This window comes from Haliotis rubra, unplaced genomic scaffold (assembly GCF_003918875.1).
Source record: "Haliotis rubra isolate DU_JTF1 unplaced genomic scaffold, ASM391887v1 Scf43, whole genome shotgun sequence".
Lineage (NCBI taxonomy): Eukaryota > Metazoa > Mollusca > Gastropoda > Lepetellida > Haliotidae > Haliotis > Haliotis rubra.
Window position 1 is genome coordinate 2359022 of NW_025767113.1, and position 27911 is coordinate 2386932.

The 27911-nt window shown below is 41.1% G+C and overlaps 1 protein-coding gene across 3 annotated transcripts in view; it reads left to right on the plus strand.

The window, feature by feature from the left end:
- The window catches only part of LOC124288953 (ATP-dependent Clp protease ATP-binding subunit clpX-like, mitochondrial), a 28611-nt gene extending 6162 nt beyond the window's left edge, over positions 1-22449 (plus strand). Inside the window, exons 1-12 of one of the 3 annotated variants that reach the window (XM_046725544.1) lie at positions 101-164; positions 375-528; positions 4307-4540; positions 6030-6169; positions 7703-7886; positions 12301-12480; positions 13145-13309; positions 13565-13653; positions 15007-15171; positions 15889-16188; positions 16605-16697; positions 19060-22449. In XM_046725544.1, coding sequence (XP_046581500.1) covers positions 468-528; positions 4307-4540; positions 6030-6169; positions 7703-7886; positions 12301-12480; positions 13145-13309; positions 13565-13653; positions 15007-15171; positions 15889-16188; positions 16605-16697; positions 19060-19245 — 1797 coding nt within the window. In that variant the 5' untranslated portion in view covers positions 101-164; positions 375-467 and the 3' untranslated portion in view covers positions 19246-22449. Of the gene's footprint in view, positions 1-100; positions 251-374; positions 529-4306; positions 4541-6029; positions 6170-7702; positions 7887-12300; positions 12481-13144; positions 13310-13564; positions 13654-15006; positions 15172-15888; positions 16189-16604; positions 16698-19059 lie in introns of those variants that run through there. The other 2 variants (XM_046725543.1, XM_046725545.1) reach the window with 2 other exon arrangements.
- The last annotated feature ends 5462 nt before the right edge of the window (positions 22450-27911 follow it).

The window sequence follows — 27911 nt, forward strand, 5'->3', positions numbered from 1 at the left end:
TACTTCCTTCTTCGTCAGAAGAAATGGGTTTAACACAGAATACAAAAGAACACGAATAGCCAAAAACCTCGCAATTATCCCTCCCCATTAAGTGTCGTTTGCAACCTTGACCTTCAAACACGGCCATGCGCAAAACGGGATCACAACAAGAATACGTGATTGTGGTCAGTTGGTAGCATACAAATTGTTCCTCTAACTTTTTCATGTCATTCAGAGGCTTGTTGTTTCCCTGAATTGTAGCGTGAGCACTGTAAGTCTTCGTATTTCTTTAAAGATACATTCTCAATCTACTTTATGGAAAATAATGACTGATAATTGATGTACTAGCTAGACTGTCACGTAAAATCCGGACGTTGTTTTATATCTATTCTTAGATTCACATCAGGGTGGACAGTGAATGACTTGACGTCGGGCCAGTGGAATTTGTGTTTCATGACAGCTGTGTCTTTGACTCTCTACAATCCAAAATGTCAAATGCAGCTAGATGTGGAAGGATCGCACTTGGACGTGTGAGAGCCAAGACATCTGGTAAGAATTCTTGTCAAGGACATGTTTCTAGGTGTGTTTGGCAAAGGGATTTGGTATCAGTTTGACTTGGGATTAAGTCAAATAACATTGAATTTTCTCTTTCTGTTTATTTGTTATTTTTGTGGGTGATGATAAATAAATGATGAGTTTCCACAAGAGGAAAGATAATATGATGTGTATATACTGAGCGTGACATATCAACATGATAAATCAGAGGTATTCAATATCAAGTATGAGTTCATGAAGTTATTTCACATGAGAATTTTCATACATCCATTGAGGTTAATTTGCACCATAGTGAACAGTCAAATGATAAAATCATCACAAATCTGTCTGATAGTGATATCATCATCTGCGTCAAATACACAAATCATTATTCACAACCAATATACGCAAATGTCCTTTTAATTACCTTCTGAGACTGTCACCTATTGTGTTGTACAATTTTCTTGTATTTTTTAAAAAAAATTGTAAAGAAATGTGTGTGCCATTGTATACTGAAATATCTGATATCTCTATCTTATATTAGGCCAATGACTTTTGAATACATGGAAATAACTATTAGGGATGAAACAGTATACTGCGGTATTAGTAGAACCGCTGTATTTTGCCTTCAGTTCGGTATACCATAATGCAATCCAGACATGCAGTATTTTCGTTTTTCGTACCGTCATTCCTATCTTGTCATAAACTGACAGTTTTGTTCATTCAAAATAACACAGATTATCGGTATTTTCCCCGATGTTATTACACGATGTAAGGTTTGGCTCTTGTTGTCAATTCTCTGCATTATGATAATCATATATCAAACCAAACTAAAACGGACCGAACCGAAGGCCTTGTACTGCAATATGTACCATATTGTGGTAAGAGCATACCGTTTCACCCCTAATAACTATTTGTCTTTTCTTACATGTACAATATTGTTTGCAGATCGAGTAATTCTTATGATCAAATTCATTCATCAAGTTTAGGAAAAAATCAAACATCAAACTGTATCTGTGTATTGCATGTAATTTTGATGTCAGTATTTATGGACAGATCTTCAATCAGTACGACTATTTAGAACAGTTTTGAGGGAAATACAATACTCACTAACTGACAAAAGGCAGCTTTGGGCATTTCACAACTAGAATTTTATGTGTGTTAGTACTTGGTTGTTTTAGAGCTAACATTTGTGTAATGTCTTATAGTTAAAACTAATAACTATAGACTAATGGTATATTGTGATATCTATTATTTGTTCTATTTTCATATCTTTTGTGTGATAATGGTCTATTTAATGTCTAGGGCTATGAACTTAGTGATATATGATTTTAATTTTACAGCTGCTGTAACTTGAAACAGTGCATTTTTTCTCTTAAAGTTAAATACGTTTTGTTTGAATTAATACCTGAACTATATTTATGTGGACTGAGGTCTGTCCTTCGGTGTTCAATGTTAATGCATTCTCCATTACTGGGACAGGATCAGTCGCCATGTTGTCAACCATATCTGATAAAATTGAATATGGAAATATTGTGACAGTTAATAGCTTAATCTATTTTGGCATGACATGGAATTTATGTAAACATATCTGTTCTTCTGAATATTTCTTCGGAAAGCGAATAAATATCTTTTTTTTTTATACTTGTGAAGTAATTTGTATGTATGATGACTTGTTCCCACAATTTGTGCAAGTAACTAGTTGAGCTCATCATCACTGAAACACAGATGTGTAATTTCAAACAACAAAATCGCTATAATCCATTGATGTATCAGTATAGGTAATGCTGAAAGGTTTTATCATATGTGTCTGTATTTTAAACATTCATAATATTTGATGATGATTACATAATTTAATAAACATGGTATATTTAAGAAAGCATCATATATTTCGTGCCACAAAACTCTACATTACTGGTATGTAAATCTACAAAACTGTGGCAGAGATCATTTAAAAATTCATCATTCTTTTAAGCAGTGATTATATTTTCATCTGTCATAATCTCAATAACACATTTAAAATAGATATATATAAAGTATTGCCCACTGGTCTGAGACATGGAAATACATTGTTCGATTACAAGTGTTTACCCTATATTACCGTCTATAAGCCGAATTGTGAGGCCCAAAAAAATATGTCTGTAGAAGGGGGGTCGTCTTATCTATGAGATACAATTTCACAGAAATATTTTTTAGCTCGCCAGTGCCCTGCCAGGATGATGTTACAGGTTACCGGTACATCTGCCTGGATGTTTGCCACGATTACAGCGTTTATGTTGTGAATGATGAATAAAATACATATTAACCTGTACGTTTTCATTATTTCAACACTTTATTACATATTAGTCATTATGACATTTATCGTACAATCAGCTGTGCACACGTTTCCCGACTATCAAGTTCAAACATGCACAATAATATCGCGGGATGAATTCTGGCGCAGTCATCAGTAAAATATAATACAGAATACTATTATTTAACCCACAGAAATATATCCTACCATTGTGTAATTTTAATTACAGTTTTTGCTCTATAAATTAATTAAGAATAAGATTACCGTGTGTATTTGAGCCGGAAATAGCAATCAGCTGTGCACACGTTTCCCGGTGATCAAGTTCAAACATGCACAATAATATAACGGGATGAACTCTGGTGCAGTCATCAGTAAAATATAATACAGAATACTATTATTTAACCCAAAGAAATATATCCTAGCATTGTGTAATGTTAATTACAGTTTTTGCACTATAAATGTAAAATATATAATCAACACTAAGGTTATACGGACCCTCATGAACGTGGTAAGTTGTACGCACATGGAATGGGGTAAAATAAGCAAGCCATTTAAATTCACACATTTTTACCGATGTTACTGTAAAATAGCAGTCCATGGAAAACAAGGCGGTAATAAGCAAGCCAGTTTGTTGACAAGTTATCGTCTAACTACAATATGTATGATATCTAGCTAAACAAAATATATTATCCATTTTCTGTCAACTACACTTCATTTCGATGCGTGAGTAGATACAATATGATGGTGAATTTTTTTAATAATGTGGACCAAAGTTATAATTATTGGTAACTGCCAGTTGTCTGTGGTCTGTGTTTTTTGCAGAGGGTCGGCTTATGCATGAAACATACCATTTTGACACTGATTTTAAGAGTCAAGTTTGGGAGTCGGCTTATCTATGGGGTCGGCTTATAGACGGTAATATACGGTACATCATTAGCAGACCATGGATCCTGAGTGCTCTTGTTATCTCTTGAGTAAATAGACTAATTAGGCCATTTATTACATGTTTACTAAATGGTTGGATTACCAGACAGAGTTCTTTATTAGGTCAAAGATGTGATCATTTGCAATAAAACAGAAGTTGGAAAAGTATGAAAAGAAATTAAATGAATAGTGAGACAACACTGCCCAAATATGGATGTACTTGTGTACCAAATGTTGACTTGACACTATAGCTGGTGACAAGAGGTGTTCATTGACACTACTAAATACACCGTCCAAATTTCTTCGTTGCATGACAATTACTCATGAGTGAGTCTAGTTTTACGCTGCTTTTAGCAATATTCCAGTAATATCACGTCGGGGGACACCAGAAATGGGCTTCACACATTATACCCATGTGGGAAATCGAAACCGGGCCTTCGGCGTGAGGAGCAAACGCTTTAACCACTAGGCTACCCACCGGCCCCCATTACTCATGATGTGTCACAAACTGATATTTCGGTCAAACCTGACCAAACCTATCAATACCAGTGCCTGTATATGTAAACTCTGTTGCAGGCACCAGCATTCAGAGGCTACAGAGGTACCTTGCCTCATCCCAGGAGTCTAGCAGGTGCCTGTCCACTTCACCATGTCTGGGTTGCTACGTCTCCGGAACTGGGGATGGTGACAAGACCCCAACATCAGGGAGCACCACAGGGGGTGGGGACAAAGGTGGGGACAAGAAGGGTTCTGGCCAGCTGAGATGTCCCAAGTGTGGGGATCCTTGCACACATGTGGAGACGTTTGTCTGTAAGTTGCCCAGCTCGGTCCTTTCATGAAAAATAGGGCGGAAACCATGACATAATCTAATGTAGAAAATATATAACTAGATCATACCTACACCCACACCTCACTCACTACCACTCACACCCACAGCCACACCCCCACACACCCCACACACACACACCCACAGAGAGAGCTACACCCAACCACACCTACACCCACAGCTACACCCACACACACAGCTGACACACACACACAGCTACAGCTACACCCACTCACACCCACACCCACAGCCCACAGCTATGCCACACCCACACCCACACCCACAGCTATACCAACAGCTATGCCCACACCCACACCCACACCCACCTAACACCCACAGCTAAACCCACACCCACACCTACACCCACAGCTACACCCACACACACAGCTGACACACACACTGAGCTACAGCTACACCCACTCACACCCACACCCACACCCACAGCTACACCCACACCCACAGATACACCCACACCCACAGATACACCCACACCCACAGATACACCAACAGCTACACCCACTCCCACAGATACACCCACGTTCACAGCTACACCCACAACCACAGCTACACCCACACCCACAGATACACCCACACCCACAGATACACCCACACCCACAGATACACCAACAGCTACACCCACTCCCACAGATACACCCACGTTCACAGCTACACCCACACCCACAGCTACACCCACACCCACAGCTCCGTCCACAACCACACCCATACCCACAGATACACCAACAGATACATCCACACCCACAGATACACCAACAGCTACACCACACCCACACCCACACCCACAGCTACACCAACACCCACAGATACACCCACACCCACAGCTACACCCACACCCACAGATACACCCACACCCACAGATACACCCACACCCACAGCTACACCCACACCCACAGATACACCCACAGATACACCCACACCCACAGCTACACCCTCACCCACAGATACACCCACACCCACAGCTACACCCACACCCACAGCTACACCCACACCCACAGATACACCCACACCCACAGACACCAACAGCTACACCCACTCCCACAGATACACCCACGTTCACAGCTACACCCACAACCACAGCTACACCCACACCCACAGCTACACCCACACCCACAGCTACAGCTACACCCACAGCTACACCCACAGCTACATCCACACCCACACTCACAGCTACGTCCACACTCACACCTACACCCACAGCTAAACCCAGACCCACAGCTACATCCACACTCACACCCATAGCCACACCCACAGCTACACCCACAGCTACGTCCACACTCACACTTACACCTACACCCACAGCTACATCCACACTGTCAGCTAGACCCCCCACACCCACACCCACACCCACAATTTGTAGAATTATGCAATCCAACCGATACCATTGCAGTTTGACTGTATTTGTACATGTGTTCATACTGACAAGTGCTGACGTTCTGACCCTATTTGTTTGTCTAGCTTCTACCCGGTTCGTCAAGTGTGAGAAGTGTCATCATTTCTTTGTGGTGCTCTCAGAAACAGATTCAAAGAAAAGCTTTAAAGATAACAAAGATGAGCGACTTGGTCAGAAACGGAAACCCCCACCTCCACCCAGGAAGGTAGGCCCCTAGTCTTTACAAAGATGTGCTGACTGATAAGTTCTTTATTTCTATGGTAGTAGTGTTCACTGGTAGTAGTAGAGATCTCTGGTATCAGGCCCCACACTAGCAGTAGAGATACCTAGTTCCAGGCCCATAGTGAGAGGCTATCCATCAGGTGAGAGGCTATCTCAGTAGAGATATCTCAGGTATCAGGCCCCACAGTGACAGTAGAGATACCTAGTTCCAGGCCCATAGTGAGAGGCTATCTCTGGTATCAGGCCCCACAGTGACAGTAGAGATACCTAGTTCCAGGCCCATAGTGAGAGGGGTTATCTCTGGTATCAGGCCCCACAGTGACAGTCTAGGTATCAGGCCCCACAGTGATAGTAGAGAGGTTATCTCTGGTTCCAGGCCCATGATAGTAGAGTGAGAGGCCCATAGTGAGAGAGGTTATCTCTGGTATATCTCTGGTATCAGGCCCCACAGTGACAGTAGAGATACCTAGTTCCAGGCCCATAGTGAGAGAGGCTATCTCTGGTATCAGGCCCCACAGTGACAGTAGAGATACCTAGTTCCAGGCCCAGTAGAGAGGCTATCTCCTAGTTCCAGGCCCATAGTGAGAGAGGCTATCTCTGGTATCAGGCCCCACAGTGACAGTAGAGATACCTAGTTCCAGGCCCATAGTGAGAGAGGCTATCTCTGGTATCAGGCCCCACACTGACAGTAGAGATACCTAGTTCCAGGCCCATAGTGAGAGGCTATCTCTGGTATCAGGCCCCACAATGACAGTAGAGACACCTAGTTCCAGGCCCATAGTGAGAGAGGCTCATCTCTGGTATAGAGGCCTAGTTCCAGGCCCACAGCAGTAGAGATACCTAGTATCAGTCCCCCCCACCAGGCCCAGGCCCATAGTGAGAGGGCTATCTCTGGTATCAGGCCCCACAGGCTATCTCTGACAGTAGAGATACCTAGTTCCAGGCCCATAGTGAGAGAGGCTATCTCTGGTATCAGGCCCCACAGTGACAGTAGAGATACCTAGTTCCAGGCCCATAGTGAGAGAGGTTATCTCTGGTATCAGGCCCCACAATGACAGTAGAGATACCTAGTTCCAGGCCCATAGTGAGAGAGGTTATCTCTGGTATCAGGCCCCACAATGACAGTAGAGATACCTAGTTCCAGGCCCATAGTGAGAAGTTATCTCTGGTATCAGGCCCCACAGTGACAGTAGAGATACCTAGTTCCAGGCCCATAGTGAGAGAGGTTATCTCTGGTATCAGGCCCCACACTAGCAGTAGAGATACCTAGTTCCAGGCCCATAGTGAGAGGTTATCTCTGGTATCAGGCCCCACAGTGACAGTAGAGATACCTAGTTCCAGGCCCATAGTGAGAGAGTTTATCTCTGGTATCAGGCCCCACAGTGACAGTAGAGATACCTAGTTCCAGGCCCATAGTGAGAGGCTATCTCTGGTATCAGGCCAGGTAGAGATACCTGATAGTTTACTGTGTCACATTTCCATTCTGAGATGAGTTGTATGAGTGTGTCTATTTCAGATATTTGAGTTCCTCGACCGGTTTGTGGTAGGCCAGGATTATGCAAAGAAAGTGCTGTCTGTGGCAGTGTACAACCACTACAAGAGGATCTACCACAACCTCCCGGTGAACACCAGCAACAAGCAGAACACTGAGGTGACTGTGCATGACCCAACACGATACCCAAACACATTTTCCCCAAGAGGTGAGTACTACTTGCTGAATGTTAGAGTATCTTCCATGCTACTGATATTGCAGTATGTGACACTGATATTATACAATTATAGACTGGTGATGAAGTCAATACCTGTTTTTATGGAACCTGCGAAAAGCAAAATTGACCGAGGACAAAGTCCGCGAAAAGCGGGTCCATAAAAACAGGTATTGACCGAATTCGCCAGTCTATAATTGTTTTATTATGTAATTACCGAAAAAAACTTCTAAAATCCAAACATGTCCTTTTAGTCAAGAAAAGTAATTTTATTTTCACTACAAACCAATAACGTTATGTCAACAATACTGTGACATGTAAACAATAAAATGACGTCATAGTAACGCAAGTCAATATGACTTTTGGTCGGACCTGTGTTGGAGTCAATATGCTTTTCTGTCGACGGTCATGTGACCGCCTCTAGACCAATCAGGTAGCCGGAAAAATATGCTTGCATAATAATGCAGCATGTCACACTGTTACTTGTATAAATGACAAGTCTTCATGGAGGATCAACTTCTTGATTATACAATAGCAATGTTTCGGTATAGATACATATACCGTTTTCAAGCATGGGGTAGTGAATGGTTACAGCAAGATATATATAAGGTACATGAGGGCTAACAAAGACAATGGATGATAAACAAGATGATTACCAATGAAAACACACATAATTATACATGATTCAAGCCGAGGCAAGATACAATCATGATGACTAGGATTATCAATGAGAGTAGGGATGACCAATTGGGGGAAGGGGCTAGTGAGAGAAGCCAGAGAGGAAGATTGAGTTAATTAGTTTTGGATTAGGTGGTGGTAAGCTGATGGGATGAAATAGCCCTGGTCCCTATTAAGTTTTGGGCGGTGTCTTCTTATGCCTCTCAAACAGTTCGTGTTGTAAAATAGGATGAGACAGCTGCAGGTAACCAGAAAAAAAAGTTACTCTCCTTCTGTGTGTATGGTTTTAGATGCTTAAACATTGAAACACTCTCTCCTTTTTCGAATTTCTAAATATAAAAAAATATAGTGGAGAGTGGGGATGGTTGGGGTTAGTTTAATGTATAAGTCAGGATACGTATGAAATAACATCCAGGGCTCCAGATAAAGGCCGTGTCGGGGTATGTACAGATAAAAAAAAAGCATGATACAGTAGGAAATAATTTAGGAAACGTAGCAGATACGCACCACAGCAATGGTGAACGGTCTTAGAATCTTTTACTGACGTATTTATCTGAAAAAGTATTGTTTTATTGTTTATTGACCTGTTTACGCAAGAGTAGCAATGTTGTGGTGCATATATGAAACGAAACACACGATTACTGATACTCCATTAAATTCCATTCAGTTCTCTAAATGTACTCTTAAGTTATTCCAGTACTTCTAGAAGGGCAACCATCTTCTTTTGGAACAAAGATTTTTGTAAAGATTTTGTGAATTTGTAAGACTTGCATAGAGTATAACTCTTGCTTGACTTAAGACAATCGATATGTTAAGAATAGGTCATGAACTTTGGTAATATTTTAACTCTAAAAATACATTTTTACTTACAAATAAAGTTACTTCTAGTGATGCAGTCCCACCACCCCACAACCAACACCCCCACCCCACAACCAACATCCCCACCCCACAACCAACATCCCCACCCCACCAAACATCCCATCCCACAACCAACACGCCCACAACCAACACCCAATTCACCCACAACCAACATCCCACCCCACAACCAACATCCCCACCCCACCACCAACATCCCATCCCACAACCAACATCCCCACCCCACCACCAACATCCCCACCACCAACATCCCATCCCACAACCAACACGCCCACAACCAACACGCTGTTAGTTTCAGCTATAAATGATGTTGGAGAAAGTTAAAGATCATTACTAAGAGCTTCTGTGAATTCCTTACCAACACAGTGGACAATGTGTAATGAACTCACTTATCATTACTAAGGGGGTATTAAAATGGACTCCGTCCGTGCGTCCGTGCACATTTGTCTTTTCCGGATCAGAACTCTAAAACCGTTCAATATTTCTTCACCAAACTTGGCACATACATGGATCTGGTGGTGTACTGGTGCCTTTTGGTAGTTTTGGAATTCTGAATAAAATATTTTTGGCGTTTCCATGGCAACAAGTTTGACTTAGCCTGAAATTGGTGGTAGTACACTTTTCCGGAGCAGAACTCTAAAACTGTTCACTATTTCTTCACCAAACTTGGCACATAGATAGATCTGGTGGTGTACTGATGCTTTTTGGTAGTTTTGGAATTCTGAATAAAATATTTTTGGCGTTTCCATGGCAACAAGTTTGACTTAGCCTGAAATTGTAGTAGTGCTCTTTTCCGGAGCAGAACTCTAAAACCTTTCAATGTTTCTTCACCAAACTTGGCACAGAGATTGGTCTGGTGGTGTACTGATGTCTTTTGGTAGTTTGGGAATTCTGAATAAAATATTTTTGGCATTTCCATGGCAACAAGTTTGACTGAAATTGGTGATAGTGCTGCTTTCTGGAGCAGAACTTTAAAAACCTTTCAATACTCTCCTTCCACTTTTCTATATACACACCTAAATATTTGACATAATCATAACTCGTAGACATAATCATGAAGAGTATTTTGCCATTGCGGGGGATATTGATGACTTTGTCTTCTTGTATGTTACTCCTGTAGGGATTATGGTGAAGAAGACTCCCAAATACCCAATACTGGTCATATGAGAAACTTAGATAAGAAACGGTGGTGTATATCATGTGGCTAATGGTATTTGTTACTCACGTTGTGGTATGAATAATAATTTGCTGTTGTGATATTGACCATTTGTTTGCCCAGAATAGGTTCCATTTTCACAGGATATAATGTCTTGAATAATTCTGTGGCATAAAACAACATTGATTCATTCAGTATTATGTTTGATTAGATATATTGTTGGTTTAAACAGACAAAACATATTTCTCTCATCACATCTGTATTGTGTGCAGTATACAAGTCATCATCACAATGATGTAGAGAGTTAGCTCCCTTTTATTTGCACTTCAATAAAGTAACAATGCAGTGCGACCATGTGACTGAGACATTGTAGTAGGACTGTTTGACTGAGGGATTGTTGTAGGACTGTTTGACAGAGAGATTGTTGTAGGACTGTTTGACTGAGGGATTGTTGTAGGACTGTTTGACTGAGGGATTGTTGTAGGACTGTTTGACTGAGGGATTGTTGTAGGACTGTTTGACAGAGATTGTTGTAGGACTGTTTGACTGAGGGATTGTTGTAGGACTGTTTGACAGAGGGATTCTTGTAGGACTGTTTGACTGAGGGATTCTTGTAGGACTGTTTGACTGAGGGATTGTTGTAGGACTGTTTGACTGAAACATTGGTGTAGGACTGTTTGACTGAGGGATTGTTGTAGACTGTTTGACTGAGGGATTGTTGTAGGACTGTTTGACTGAGACATTGTTGTAGGACTGTTTGACAGAGAGATTGTTGTAGGACTGTTTGACTGAGGGATTGTTGTAGGACTGTTTGACAGAGAGATTGTTGTAGGACTGTTTGACTGAGGGATTCTTGTAGGACTGTTTGACTGAGGGATTGTTTGACTGTTTGACTGAGGGATTCTTGTAGGACTGTTTGACTTTGAGAGGATTGTTGTAGGACTGTTTGACTGAGGATTGTTGTAGGACTGTTTGACTGAGGGATTGTTGTAGGACTGTTTGACTGAGGGATTGTTGTAGGACTGTTTGACTGAGGGATTGTTGTAGGACTGTTTGACTGAGGGATTGTTGTAGGACTGTTTGACTGAGGGATTGTTGTAGGACTGTTTGACTGAGGGATTGTTGTAGGACTGTTTGACAGAGACATTATTTGTAGTTGTTGTGACTGTTTGACTGAGGGATTGTTTGTAGGACTGTTTGACTGAGGGATTGTTGTAGGACTGTTTGACTGAGGGATTGTTGTAGGACTGTTTGACTGAGGGATTGTTGTAGGACTGTTTGACTGAGAGGATTGTTGTAGGACTGTTTGACTGTTTGGAGGGATTGTTGTAGGACTGTTTGACTGAGAGAGATTGTTGTAGACTGTTTGACTGAGACATTGTTGTGACTGTTTGAGGGATTGTTGTAGGACTGTTTGACTGAGGGATTGTTCTATGACTGTTTGACTGAGGGATTGTTGTAGACTGTTTGACTGAGGGATTGTTGTAGGACTCTTTGACTGAGGGATTGTTGTAGACTGTTTGACTGAGGGATTGTTGTAGGACTGTTTGACTGAGGGATTGTTCTATGACTGTTTGACTGAGAGATTATTGTAGACTGTTTGACTGAGGGATTGTTGTAGGACTGTTTGACTGAGGGATTGTTGTAGGACTGTTTGACTGAGGGATTGTTCTATGACTGTTTGACTGTATTACCCAGACATGTTACACATTGCTGTGAGCGGCCCTGGAAACCCGCTTGGCCCAAGTCTACAACAGCAACAGCAGCAGCAACAGCAACAAGAGGAGACAGCCCGCCGATCTGACATCCTGGAGTCGACGAGTCATGAGCTGAGGCTGGAGAAGAGCAACATCCTGATGCTCGGACCAACCGGGTCAGGTGAGTTCCCCCACAACAAAATACGGGTATCAATGTTTCATAGCCAGCATGGAGGGGTCAGGTGAGTTCCCCCACCACGAAATAAGGGTATCAGTGTTTCCTAGCCAGCATGGAGGGGTCAGGTGAGTTCCCCCACAACAAAATAAGGGTATCAATGTTTCATAGCCAGCATGGAGGGGTCAGGTGAGTTCCCCCACAACGAAATAAGGGTATCAATGTTTTATAGCCAGGGAATGTGGATAGGTCCCCAGTACCCAGCTCTTTCAAACCACCACTGAGGAGGGTCATGTTGCCACCATGTGTGAAATGGCTGACTTTGTGTCTGTGTACCCTACAACGTGTAGTGTTGTTCATGCTTTCAAACGCTGACTTGAGCATGGCAGTCACAATTATCCACTGGCTGCCATGGTATTGCACAGATATTGCCAACTGTTGCATGCTGAAAAGTTGTAAAGGCTCATTGTCTCAAAGATTACTTTGGCCATGCTTTTGCCAAAACATTTTGCTAGAATTGTGTGTGCGTGGAAAACTCTTACTGAACTAAACATCTATCTTTCTTGCATGTGAAATATAATATTACACTTTTGAACATCATTTGCAAACTGATAATCTAGGAAACTGTGTGATTTAGTGTTTGATGCCTATGTTGTTGCCATGTGTCCAGGGAAAACACTACTAGCCCAGACACTGGCCCGGTGCCTGGATGTGCCTTTCGCCATCTGCGACTGTACTACCCTCACCCAGGCCGGCTACGTCGGAGAGGACATCGAGTCCGTCATCGCCAAACTGCTGCAAGATGCCAACTACAACGTTGACAAAGCTCAACAAGGTATGCTGCTGCACCAAGTGACAAGAGAAGGACAATAAGTCATGAGTAGAACTCTACTTAAGGATGGTTCATAATTGTCTTAATGAAATACCCACCACTAATGAGGAAGGGTTTAGGTCAGGAAATTAGGAAGAAAATCTTTTAAATGTTCTGTATGTGTTATGTTTAATCTGACAGTCTGTGTTGAATAATATTAAGAGTATCAGCTACCTTCACTTGTGTGTCTTTATGACTTGAGTGATTGTTTGTCAACAGGCATTGTGTTCCTGGATGAGGTGGACAAGATTGGCAGTGTCCCTGGGATCCACCAGCTACGAGATGTCGGGGGAGAGGGTGTACAGCAGGTGAGAAATATTAGGGGGAGAGGGTGTACAGCAGGTGTGAGGTAAAGGGGAGTGGTGTTCAGCAGGTGTGAGGTAAAGGGGAAGGGTGTTCACCAGGTGTGAGGTAAAGGGGAGGGGTGTTCACCAGGTGTGAGGTAAAGGGGAGGGGTGTTCACCAGGTGTGAGGTAAAGGGGAGGGGTGTTCATGAGGTGTGAGGTAAAGAGGAGTGGTGTTCAGCAGGTGTGATGTAAAGGGAGGGTGTTCAGCAGGTGTGATGTAAAAGGGAGGGTGTTCAGCAGGTGTCAGGTAAAGGGAGGGTGTTCTGCAGGTGTGATGTAAAGGGGAGGGTGTGATGTAAAGGGGAGGGATGTTCAGCAGGTGTGATGTAAAGGGAGGGTGTTCAGCAGGTGTGATGTAAAGGGAGGGTGTTCAGCAGGTGTGATGTAAAGGGGAGGGTGTTCAGCAGGTGTGATGCAAAGGGGAGGGGTGTTCAGCAGGTGTGATGTAAAAGGGTGGTGTTCAGCAGGTGTGATGCAAAGGGGAGTGGTGTTCTGCAGGTGTGATTTAAAGGGGAGGGTGTTCTGCAGGTGTGATGCTTAAAAGGGAGGGGTGGGTGTGATGTGAAAGGAGGGTGTTCTGCAGGTGTGATGCAAAGGGAGGGGTGTTCTGCAGGTGTGATGTAAAGGAGGGAGGTGTGTTCTGCAGGTGTGATGTGATGTAAAGGAGAGGGTGTTCAGCAGGTGTGATGTAAAGGGGAGGGGTGTTCAGCAGGTGTGATGTAAAGGGGAGGGGTGTTCAGCAGGTGTGATGTAAAGGGGAGGGTGTTCAGCAGGTGTGATGTAAAGGGAGGGTGTTCAGCAGGTGTGATGTAAAGGGGATGGGTGTTCTGCAGGTGTGATGTAAAGGGGAGGGTGTTCTGCAGGTGTGATGCAAAGGGGAGGGGTGTGATGTAAAAGGGAGGGGTGTTCAGCAGGTGTGATGTAAAGGGGAGGGTGTTGTAAAGGAGGTGTGAGGTGTGATAAAGGGGAGGGTGTTCTGCAGGTGTGATGTAAAGGGAGAGGTGTGATGTAAAGGGATGGGGTGTTCAGCAGGTGTGATGTAAAGGGGAGGGGTGTTCAGCAGGTGTGATGTAAAGGGGAAGGGTGTTCTGCAGGTGTGATGTAAAGGGGAGTGGTGTTCAGCAGGTGTGATGTAAATGGGAGGGGTGTTCTGCAGGTGTGATGTAAAGAGGGTTAGAGGGGGTGAGAAGGTGAAAACAGCAACCATAGGTATCACAACATTCTCACCCGAGAAGCATGTCTAGATACTTCTGTACCCTACATTATTTAACCATCTGTGTTGTGGTGTCTAGTACCTGAATCTGTCTCCTGTAGGGCATGTTGAAGATGCTGGAAGGGACTGTGGTCAACGTCCCAGAGCGGAATTCGCGGAAGCTGCGTGGGGAGACAGTGCAGGTGGACACCACCAACATCCTGTTTGTCGCGTCAGGCGCCTTCAACGGCCTGGACAGAATCATCAGCAGGAGGAAAACAGAAAAGGTCAGCTTCTCAGCCGATCATCTAGACTACCTGACTAGATCTAGAATCTCCAACATATAGCCACTCAGGGCCAGCTATCAGTGTTACACACATCCCAGTGTTTCCGCTGACTTCATTATTTATCGGACACTGTGTCTGGTGACCTAAAATTTTACCGGTCATGAATGAAATTTGCCTGTCATATCCTATTACCATATTGTAAGTACTCATTTTAAAGTTATTTTTAGCCTGGGTATTTCCAAAGCGTAACAGTTTTTGTGACCATGAAAGCACAGCCAAGACTGTCATTTCACTTACCCATGATGTTTTTATTTTAATACATGATTATTTACCGGACACGGTGTCCTGCTGGCTTTCAATTTACCGGTCCCCAACAAATTTTACCGGCGATTTTCAGGTATATACCGGAGAACGGAAACACTGCATCCACACGGCCACTTGGTGTTACAGTGTTTGAGAAATAGCCTGTATTTAGGACCATTTGGAGTCATGTCATGGTGTTTTCCCAGACAATGACTGCATGCAGTATTGCAGTATTAGTGACAATGCTGGTGAGCTGTCTGAGCAGATCTTTATGATCCTGAGTACATTTACAATATCATATGGTAAATGTGAAGAAGGCTATGACCCCTAAATGATGTGCTGTTCAGGCGTTATTATGTACCACAAAATGGGTTGTGAATTATTTCACACTTGAATGCTTGATATTTTTTTCAGTATTTGGGTTTTGGCGCCATGTCCAACACCAACCAGGGCCGCCGTGCTGCTACTGTCGCAGACTTCAAGAACCAGGCTGATGGTGCCACGGCTGTTGCAGAGAATGAAGAGAAAGATGTACTGTTACGCCAGGTAGAGGCAAGAGACATGATAGAGTTTGGCATGATTCCTGAATTCGTTGGTCGACTCCCGGTGATCGTGCCCTTCCACAGTCTGTCGGAGGAGATGTTGGTAGAGATCCTGACCAAGCCACACAATGCCCTGGTGCCACAGTACCAGGCTCTCTTCAGCATGGACAAGGTGAGAGGCACAAGGCCACTGGCTGGCTGATTAACATCCAAACATCCATTGTAAAAATCATCATATTTATGTCAGGCCAACATAATTCTGTTTTGTCTGAATGAAAATGACACTGATAAATTTACTGCAATGAAAGTAGTAGTACAGCATTATCTCATCTGGGAAAGAACAATTTGTAGTGTTTCATGAAATAACAGTATCATCAATGTCCCTCAAACACAGTGAAGGAGACAATAGTCCAGAGTCCAACTTGACTTATGTTTGAGGTACACTTTCAGCAACATCAGTTCTGCATTGGTAAGAGAGAATACTCTTGACAGTGTTAGAAAACATGCATCATATCCTTTCATTATCACTCACCAAATATGTAAATCTGCCTGACCATCTTTACCCCAAAGAGTATGTGGATGTTTCAGGCACACCTTGATGTGAAGCCTGAGGCTATGAAGGCTATAGCTGCCCTGGCCCTCGAGAGGAAGACTGGAGCCCGTGGGCTGCGCTCCATCATGGTAGGGACCCTGTGTCCTCGTCCTCACACAGGGGACTCCTGCCTGTCCCTTATTCAGTTCGTCACAGATGCTGTAATGGCATGGGAGTAGGGGGGGGGGACAAGTGTCTTGTGTGGCACTGATGGGATGTTTGCACTGAACATGTGGGTCATATGGTGATGAGATCGTACTCACTAGCTGATACTTCTATGAGGTGACTTCTCTACAGAGATCCCAGAGATTAGTTTGCCCCTTTGCAGTGCTATTTTCTAACAATGTTTTTTGTAGGGGGCTAGGGATGATAATCTAAAGGTGACAACCTGAAGACATGCTATCTGGTTTTTGAAGGGTCTAGTTTCTTGAAGATCAGGGTGCAGGGCTCGAAAATTCCACTCGTCCGCTCGTATTGACGAGTAAAATTTGTTTTGGGTAAGTGAAAAACACGATTTGCTCGCCCTAGAGGACTAGTATGTTTTCTTTGAAGTTCAGCTATCTTAAATGGTGAACGAATTCAATTTTGTCAAAAATTTTGTACAGAAGACAAAGTAAGTTATGTTTCTTGTAGTTTTATTCCAAGCAAACATTTTGAAATAAAATAATTTAAATTTATATTCATTCATACATAGGGTGTGGATTCGAATCCTGCATAGGACTCAACCCAACAAAAGTACTAGAATCTGTACTTCACTAAGAAAGTGTAATCCCAAATATAACATATGTTACATTTGACCACTTTCTAAAATGGCATTGTGTATTTCATAGCTTTCGGCCATGGGAGCCGTGCCAATTTACACTTATCAGATGGGGTACACAAAGTCCGCAGTCTAGACTACCAGTTGTCCGACTTCCATTTTGTGGAAGCCGCAGTGACTGAGCGGTCTAGGCGTCTGACTTTGTCTGCTGGCGATTAGGTGCCTGACTCTGAGGGTGTGGGTTCGAATCCCGGGACTCAACCCAACAACAGTACAGTCGAGCACCGTTGTCTCGATATTAATGGGACCAAGAAAAAATATCAAGTTAACCGAACTTCGAGACATCCGACCAGGGCATATCATCACATATCACTATAAAAGAAAACAAAACGTTTCTCGGTATGTTTGGATTCGAAACTATAATCTGTTATCAGTAGTGTTTATTTGTAACAGTGAGTACTTCCGGATTAATTCCTTCTTAATTAATCCTAATTAAATAACAAACAAGTGACATCTTCAACTCAATTAGCCCTAATTAGTGTACACTACCGCATCCCTTTGATTCATGCCGCACCGTGTGTAAACGTGTGGAAACAACCTCAGTTCAGAGGGATACTTGCCCTTGATAGGTAGGCGAATATCGAGTTTCTTTGCAAATATCGAGTTAAAAGGGTAATTTTGCTTCTTGGGACCATCACATTATATCGAGATATCCGAAATATCGAGACATCCGTATCGAGTTAAAAGAGCTTGAATAATGATAAATTATGAAGGATTTTGCCGGGACCGAGATGTTACGTCGAGACAACCGAGATATCGAGTTATCAGAGTTCAACACAACGATGCTCGACTGTACTAGAATCTGTACTTTACTAAGAAAGTGTAATCCATAATGTAACAGATGTTTCATTGTGATGCATGATCTATAGGGAAAGTACAATTTAAGGACGAGTGGAAAGTTCATATTACTCACCCTGCAGATTTTAACATTTTTCGAGCCCTGGGGTGTATTGCGGTAGCCCGATTGAGGTTAATAATCTCTCTGAACTGATGGCTTAACTTTGCCAGTCAATCACAATGTGCAGGTCACATATGGGAGGAGGTGGGGCATGCTCGAGCTGATGTTAGACTGTGAAATATAGAAGTATATTTTTGAACCATCACCTAAGCAGTTGAGTAAAAATGTCCTTACTTTGTTGCATATGATCTGGTGTAGAATAAGTACCCAGGGACTGCTCCGTGTTTGGTGTAAGGCAGCTAGAAATGAGGATGTGATAGGGCATCATACTATGTTGAGCTGTCCTCTTTAGGATTCTAGCTTCATCTGCTCCAGTTGTGTCCCGGAGATCCTCATCCTCTCACATTGATTTTTCACACTTAAAACTTTACTAGTCGCTTCGATTACCCACAAAGTCGCTTCGGTTCGATTTCAGTGTCTGTTACCCACAAGGTATATCTAACTAGTGTACATCTGTTACCCACAAGGTATATCTAACTAGTGTACATCTGTTACCCACAAGGTATTTCTAACTAGTGTACATCTGTTACCCACAAGGTATTTCTAACTAGTGTACATCTGTTACCCACAAGGTATTTCTAACTAGTGTACATCTGTTACCCACAAGGTATTTCTAACTAGTGTACATCTGTTACCCACAAGGTATATCTAACTAGTGTACATCTGTTTTCAGGAGTCCATCCTTCTGGAACCAATGTTTGATGTTCCTGGTTCTGACATTTCAACTGTGATTCTCACTGATGAGGTTGTCCGTGGAGAGAAACCAGCCTCGTATGTGAGATCCCAGCGCGCCCCGACACCTGACATCGAAGAGGACAGTGGGTATGAAGAGGAAGAACTCAAAGTGCAGAACAGTTGATAACAAGGGAACTGCATGTAACTGTTATCAGACATGAAATTGAGATCAGATTAATGTCTGCTCCTTGAAAATCTCAAACAATCATATTATCTGAAGTTTGTGAGAAATTCTGGTTCATTCAACATCACATTCTTTAACATGGGAAGTGGGAACTTTAGATCATCTCTTGGGTATCAGTGAAAATAATTCTGTACATTGTTGTGAATTTGGCCAAGCTGTATTATATGAATTCATGGTATTTCGGAGCTGTGACACTTGACCTGCTCAAGTGTTCTTGTCGGTCCGGGTCAAGGGTAGATCTCCTAACTGAGATATACATGTGGTCTGTGATTCATCTGTACAACTCAACTCTTTATAGGGATATTATCTTTCCATGATATTCACAACTGATTATCATTATATGTCAAGTGTATATTTAAATATAATGGCATATCTGATTATCCCTGCCAAAAGGTGAATAGTATATATTATAGAGGACCTGTCCCCATATGATAGGGCATTACTGACCGGTCTGTCCGACTCCAACGACGACATGTTGAACATATCTGACACTCAGAATGATATTTATATCTATTGGCACAGTGCAGGGTGTTCTCCATCTAAAGAAACAGCATAGTGCAGGGTGTTCTCCATCTAAAGAAACAGCATAGTGCAGGGTGTTCTCCATCTAAAGAAACATTTTGTTGGTACTCTGACTGCAAATTTCTGTAAAATTGTGGATGCTGAAAATATTCACTCAGGAAACACACCGGCGAAGCGCTAACAAACTGAAGCACTACCATTGCTTCTCCTTAAAAACCTGCCCATAACTAACAGTCGCTTGTTAAAGTTTATGTACAAGCCTGAGTCCCATACAGTGGCTTCCCATTACTATAGTTAATCCAACACAGCAGATTATATGTAGAAATAGGAAACAATCTGGTTTTCATGAACTTCTTTGAGCAGCATATATTGAAGAACCATTATGCTTCATGTGGAGATGAAGCTTGACGTGATACTGGCGTGTTCCGGAGTAGCGAAGCGATGGCAATCTGTGTACAATATATTTCCTACATTGAGGAAACAATAATGGGACGTTTCATTTCTTTGCCTATCTCTGAAATAGTTTTTCTTTGATTTTCATTTTGTACATGTCTTGTAATTAATTGTTTTTTATAAATGCTTACATGAAAGTACATATTTCAGAATTAGTGTGTTCATATTCTAAAGTCTGTTTTAAAGATCAGTAGCAAACTGGTCTCCGTATTACTGGAAGTATGAATGTAATTTACCTCCTCGCTGCAGTCTGTCTTCATGAGAATGTTGTCTTCTAGGGAACAGCAATAATAACATTTTATTACCTAACTGCCTGCTTTGATGTGTAGTGAGAGTAAGGACATTGATTGATGGACCCGTTGAAAGAGTCATCGGTTCCCTCTACTGTGATGGTCTTGCTATGTGGTGTGGCCATGTATTATAGTCATATATCCAAATTATATCACTGCCACAATATTATCCTAGCAGTTCCTTAGCAGTTCATTGCTCACGCACGGATGTCAGAATCTTGGATGCATTTCAATACTATTGTTTTTTCAAAGTCTTCAAATTGTTGTGATGAAGTTGACATAGATTGAAGAGAGAGCGAGCGAGAAAGCAGCTGTATGTGCAGGTACCAAGATGGTTTGTTTGTTCATTTGATGAAATGTTTATGAAAAGTCTAATTCCTGTGTGATCAGCTTTGAGATTCCTTAGTTTGATTATCTCAGATTGTGTGTGACCAGTGTGGGAGATTTCACTTGCACTCATTTATTGCATGCTGTAGTATCTGGGAAGGGGGTAGAACTTGTCACGCTAAACAAAACCTAACATTATCCTCTTTTGTTTCTTTGAGTATCAAGACCTGTAAAGTGGTATTCCAACTGTTGGAGCACAGTAAGCTGGATGTCATGAAATCTTCATCTGGTTCACAGATAACAATATTTCTGTGTGGAAATTTGTTGTTGTTTTGTTTTTGTTTCAAAGAATGACAAAACAATCAAATATTGATCTGAAAGTCTGTGAGCATCAAAGTGATACATTCTATGTGATACATTCTATGTCCCAGTGGTTTACTGGGATCAGATGTGTACACGGATAACTTGGATGTCAAGACAAGGTGGTATGACAATGTCAGGAGAAGGGAGATGGCATCAATTTGGTTAACATCAGCACCATTTATCATGATATATTATACAGTTCCCAACAAAAACCTGTACCTTTGTCTCTACTGTACATGACAGCAGCAGTATGACAGGTCAGCCATGTGCAGGGATGTGTGATCAGAGGGACTGGAGTCCTCAAACCTCAGGTTGAACACCAGGCTTTACAATAAACAGAAATTAATATTCTTTAATGTTAGCCAGTACTGAATATAATACTTTCAGTATTACCGTGAATGTCTCTTGTATCTTGTACTGACAAGCATACTTCATGTACTTAACCCATCAAGTTTACACGTGAGTATTCTGATTACAATACATACAAAGAAATCACACAGTTGGTTGATATTCTTGTAGGACAGTCTCCCACATCTCAATTCAGAACACTGCTACTCTAGGAACATGTTTACAATTTTTAAAGAGATTGATAGATCTTGGTTTTGTAAAATTGGACCCTTGACTCAAAATGACTTTCCATTTCTTTCAGTTATTGTAGTAAATAACCAACTTTTGAAATGAACATTTTATGCACTTATATTTTAAAGTTTTGTTGATATATACAACAGTTTTGTGTTTTAATATTGTTTCCGACTTGGTTTAACAAATGATTTCTGGAGGGGACAGGGGTATCCCTTGTGTGAAAGTATTATCCAACGTGTTCTGTAGTCTGTGCTAATCTCTGCACACTTCGACATGCATCAACTTACTGTCATATTTCCCCTTTCTTTAATATTTGTGTTCATTTATTATACTATCTAGGTCTTACCAAAACGACACAAACTGTTTCATTCTACAAATTTAGTTCAACTATTTAGTTCTATTAGTTGACTTAATCTTCATGTGGTGTATGACTTTTTATTTTATGTATTACTGGTGTTTGTAATCAGAGTAGTGTAATCTATTTGTAAATAGTTTAATGGAAAGTACATTGATGAGTGTACACAGCTGTGTGATGTACATGCTGTTAATCTTCTGTACATATACAATGACAGTGCACCACACTGTTTTCATTAAAAGTTGAATACTATCTCTTTTGGGTGTCGTCTTTACCTGTGGGTGTGGAGTCAGTATAGAATCTAAGCATCGTGCATGGGGGACGTGCTGTTTTGGGTCTTCAGTCTGGACGCATGGCCAAGGTTAGAACCACTGACCTTCCACTGTGGGCACGTGCCTTGTCCACTGGACCACAGAAAAATAGGCACCTAGCAGTGACAGTATCACCTGCCTGTGTGTTTTGTAACCTGGCGGCTTGAATCTCAACAAGTCTCAACAAGTGGTCTGTCTGATCCAGACTTGGTACCTAACACTGTAGTTGTAATATTGTCAACTTCAGTATGAACCAGTCTTCATTACTCAATAAAAACAAAGAGAGTAGAATTGTTTATGTTTTACTGAGGGTGCTCCAGCTTCCATAGCTAGACAGAACATAATCCAGAGACCAGGCATTAAGTTATTCAAGTGCACATATCTGATATAACTGTGTGTGTCAAACCATTGCACCAGTACTTCAACCAGTCCCAACACAACTTGGCTGCCTCCAATATTGCAACCGGTTGATGACACCACCATGATCAGGTAATAACAAGCTACCTTAAATCTATGAAATTTAAAAAAAAATACTTGGAATTTTAAACTATGCTATGAAGGGTTCGTAATGGACTTCAGATCCAATGTATACATACAAATAACAACATTGTTTTTGGTTGGTCATAATTTTTGTAACAGTTGGTCTCAGCTATGAGTTTGTTAGATAATGGAGTATGTAAACCACTGCAGTGTGTAATGTACAGGATAAGGCTGAAGATGTGGAATGCATGAACGACGTAATGTGACATAGCATGACAGCACAGGAGGAACAAGGTTTCTAAAACAGCAACATTTTCCTGGTCACAACATTGAAATATACAAGAGGTGTATAAACATACTTTTCTGATCAAACAGAACTCTAAAACATCCCCTCCCTCCCTTCCTTCCTCCCTACCTTCCTAACTGACACAATCAGGTGCAATTCCAAACTTGTCTATTTTGAAACTGCTTTCCTGACAAAGTCTTTAATCCCAATATATGAATCAAGACTCAAGAGTCTTTAAGCCATCATGTATTTTCTCCCACATGACAGGAGTAGGAATGAGACAAAAGCCTAATAAGGAAATAACACAAACTGTAAATACTGAATAAAGAACACAAGGTAATATTGTTCACACTGAATACTTCATGGAGGGACTTGACTTGTATATCTGACATTTTTACATTGGACAAGGTACTCAAGCAACCACAACAAGTTACACATTTCAATAACATATATATACTAAGGTAGACCTTACAAAAGATAAGTCTTAGATTGTCTTAACCAACATTGAAAGAAAAACAAAATAATAATTGAAGAAAAATACTAACAACAATGAAGAATACTGATGCCAAGGGGATCATTCCGTGTCTGATGTCCGGCATTGTCCTCCAATACATCAACAATAATATGACAGGAATTATTTCAGTTGGTCAGTAATCCCACCTCTTAGAGTTATTGTTGATGTGAATTCATTATTACATGGACAAAGCCATCACTCGCTTTTTTACAAATAATCACAGATGACACATATTTGAACAAGCATACAGATTGTTGTTTGAAAGGAATTTCACTCATCCAGACTTTCACATTAAACAATACTGGTTGGAATTTTGGCTTATGGCCCAAAGTTTCAGATTGATACCAAACTTCCTGTTTTATAACATGGTTCCAGAGTTTCGGTATCATCCAGATTGATAAAAAACTTCCTGTTTTATAACATGGTTCCAGAGTTTCAGTATCATCCAGATTGATAAAAAACTTCCTGTTTTATAACATGGTTCCAGAGTTTCGGTATCATCCAGATTGATAAAAAACTTCCTGTTTTATAACATGGTTCCAGAGTTTCGGTATCATCCAGATTGATAAAAAACTTCCTGTTTTATAACATGGTTCCAGAGTTTCGGTATCATCCAGATTGATAAAAAACTTCCTGTTTTATAACATGGTTCCAGACTTTCGGTATCATCCAGATTGATACAAAACTTCCTGTTTTATAACATGGTTCCAGAGTTTCGGTATCATCAAACAACGATAAAGGAAGCTCATGGGTTTGAAATAAGTCAAAACAAGAAGACAAAGTCATCAATATCCCCCGCAATGGCAAAATACTCTTCATGATTATGTCTACGAGTTATGATTATGTCAAATATTTAGGTGTGTATATAGAAAAGTGGAAGGAGAGCATTGAAAGGTTTCTAAAGTTCTGCTCCAGAAAGGAGCACTATCACCAATTTCAGTCTAAGTCAAACTTGTTGCCATGGAAATGCCAAACATATTTTATTCAGAATTCCAAAACTACCAAAAGGCACCAGTACACCACCAGATCTATGTATGCGCCAAGTTTGGTGAAGAAACATTGAACAGTTTTAGAGTTCTGCTCTGGAAAAGACAAATGTGCACGGACGGACGCACGCACGGACAGAGTCCATTTTAATTACCCCCCTCAACACGCGTCACAGGGGATAACAATGTTAATTTCCGTGACAAAACCCCCATACAACCAACCAAGAATTGTTTTTATTGTGTTATCAATGCTTGTCTCTTCCTACACACATCAGTCTTGAAGTAGCAATAAACTCCACAGATTGTAACAATATCCAAACTATTGTGAAGCTGTTGTATGAATAAAGTCTCCATGGTTGCAGGGCAGATAACTCTGTAAGGCAATTCCAAACACCACCCAAATCCTGAATGAAGCATCATAAAACTACTAGTCATCATTAATCTAACAGGCACTGTCATTGTAACCAGTCACAAGTACATAAACATGACGGATGTTCAAAGATGAACGAAACAAAAACCTCATAGAACATTATTATGACTGGATTAATGGAATACTTAAGAAAACAACCAATTAACATGGCAATGAAAAATAAAACCATAACAAAACAAGCATAGGGACTAAATATTCTCTGGTGTTACAGTAACCAGGATAAGCACTGCAGATCTGCAAACAAAACAATAGGTCATTTTAACACTACAAGATGAATGGGACTATGAGTTGATGTAAAACTGCTAAAGCTTTGATAACTGGAGTCATTTAAGAAGGGAAATTCTTCAAAAACACTCATTTCATTTGTACAATCTTGAGTATCATTAAGTAGCATTTTGGAAGCTGAATATCAAAGAAGACCAAGTTCTTTATACACTGTGATTGATACGGTGCCAGTACCATGTGTCAAATAGTCTCCAGAGGATAAGAATATTCACATAAAAACATATTAGAAAGTACCTTGGAAGGAATTACAGTGGACATGTACACCTTTAACCTTTAACTTATTGAGTTAATGGTACACCTCAACCAACAGAACAATCATCATTGGAGTAGCAGCTATTAACAGTTTGCGTACAAACAGGTGTCTTTTAGAGCTGGTTTTCAAAAACAAACTTCTCCCTGCCTCACACAGTGGAAAATGTTGGAAAAATGAACTCATTGTGGCCTAAAGAATAAAATGTGTACTGCAGTCAGAAGTTTGGCAAAAGAGATAACCTCACCCTGCCGACACTTGTCACCAGCTGATGTATATTGCAACATTATCTCACTGCCAACAGTCACCAGCTGAAGTTTGGCAACAATCTCACCCTGATAACACTCACCAGCATTGCAACATTATCTCACCCTGCCCACACTTGTCACCAGCTGATGTATATTGCAACATTATCTCACCCTGCCAACACTTGTCACCAGCTGATGTATATTGCAACATTATCTCACCCTGCCCACACTTGTCACCAGCTGATGTATATTGCAACATTATCTATCTCACCAGCTGATGTATATTGCCCACCCTGCCCACACTTGTCACCAGCTGATGTATATTGCAACATTATCTCACCCTGCCCACACTTGTCACCAGCTGATGTATATTGCAACATTATCTCACCCTGCCCACACTTGTCACCAGCTGATGTATATTGCAACATTATCTCACCCTGCCCACACTTGTCACCAGCTGATGTACTTGTCACCAGCTGACACTGATGTATATTGCAACATTATCACACTTGTCACCAGCTGATGTATATTGCAACATTACTATTATTATGAATACTTGTCACCAGCTGATGTATATTGCAACATTATCTTGATTTTAATTAGACTATATTGCAGAATATGCATCATGACAGAAAGCACACATAAACTCTTCAAATCATCATCATAATCATCATCATCTTATTATTACCATCATCTACCTCTACATAGACAGTAACAACTGATCTACATGTATACATCACATCCAACACTCAAAGCACCTGCCCCATGAGTGTCCTTGCGGTCTGTCCTTGCGGTCTGTCCTCTTATCATTGTAATATTGTACTGGAGCATTCAATATATGAACCTGGTCCAACCAGCCAAAGTGTCCGTCTATAAAGGGCACTGCCACCTGTCCGTAACAGCTTCTAGACTCCACACCTAGCAACAACTCTTATAAATCAAGTGGTGTTGGGTATTACCTAACAAAATGATATTACTCAACAAAGTTTCATTTCTGAAATCTATTTCCTACACTGCCTGTCTAAAACGCTGTTACCATGAACACACTGCTCACACAAACCTCCACTACTGGAAGATATACTGTCGCAGACAGACTCAATAAAGATATGAAGGTGTAAAAACAACTCACATTAGACAATGGGATTTAGGTTCTTGCATGCGAATTCTATTACTGTGAATTAAGATAATAATTCTGGTTAAAACAGGGACATCCTTTCTTAAACCACAAGGGAAAGTTCTGTCCATTGTTCTTGGAAGTGTTTTATCAGCATAACTGAATAACTGCCCTAGGGCAATTATTTCTATTTAAAAACAATTTTTTTTTACTAATTTTGACAATCTTCATCATGCCTAATACATTACACGCGTATTAAATAAGTATGCCCTCGTGGTATAAATCGTTTAATCACCCTCACTTCAGTAGTTATTTAAATAAACTTATTTAAATAACTACCTTGTAATGATGATTAACCTATACATATCAGTAAAATAACATACCACTATATAATATCAACCTGTAACGAGTGAGCCAGATAGCAGGATCTTATCTTCATGTATAAGTAAAATAAGTTACCAATTTAAAATATCAATCTGTAACGAGTAAGCCAGATAGCAGGATCTTATCTTCACATATCAGTAAAATAACATACCACTATAAAATATCAACCTGTAATGTGTGAGCCAAATGGCAGGATCTTATCTTCATGTATCAGTGAAATACATGTGTAAATGTTCGTTGTTGGCACTCACTGTTTTCTCATGTAATGACTAGACTGTTTACATTAAGCAGGATATAGTGTGAGCTTTCACGTACTACCACAACACCACACTACAACAGAAAACTGACAACTGGATACTGTAAACATGATACAAAGACTTAAGGCAAGGTCTCATAGGGACGCAGACAAATAATTCTAGAAGAGCA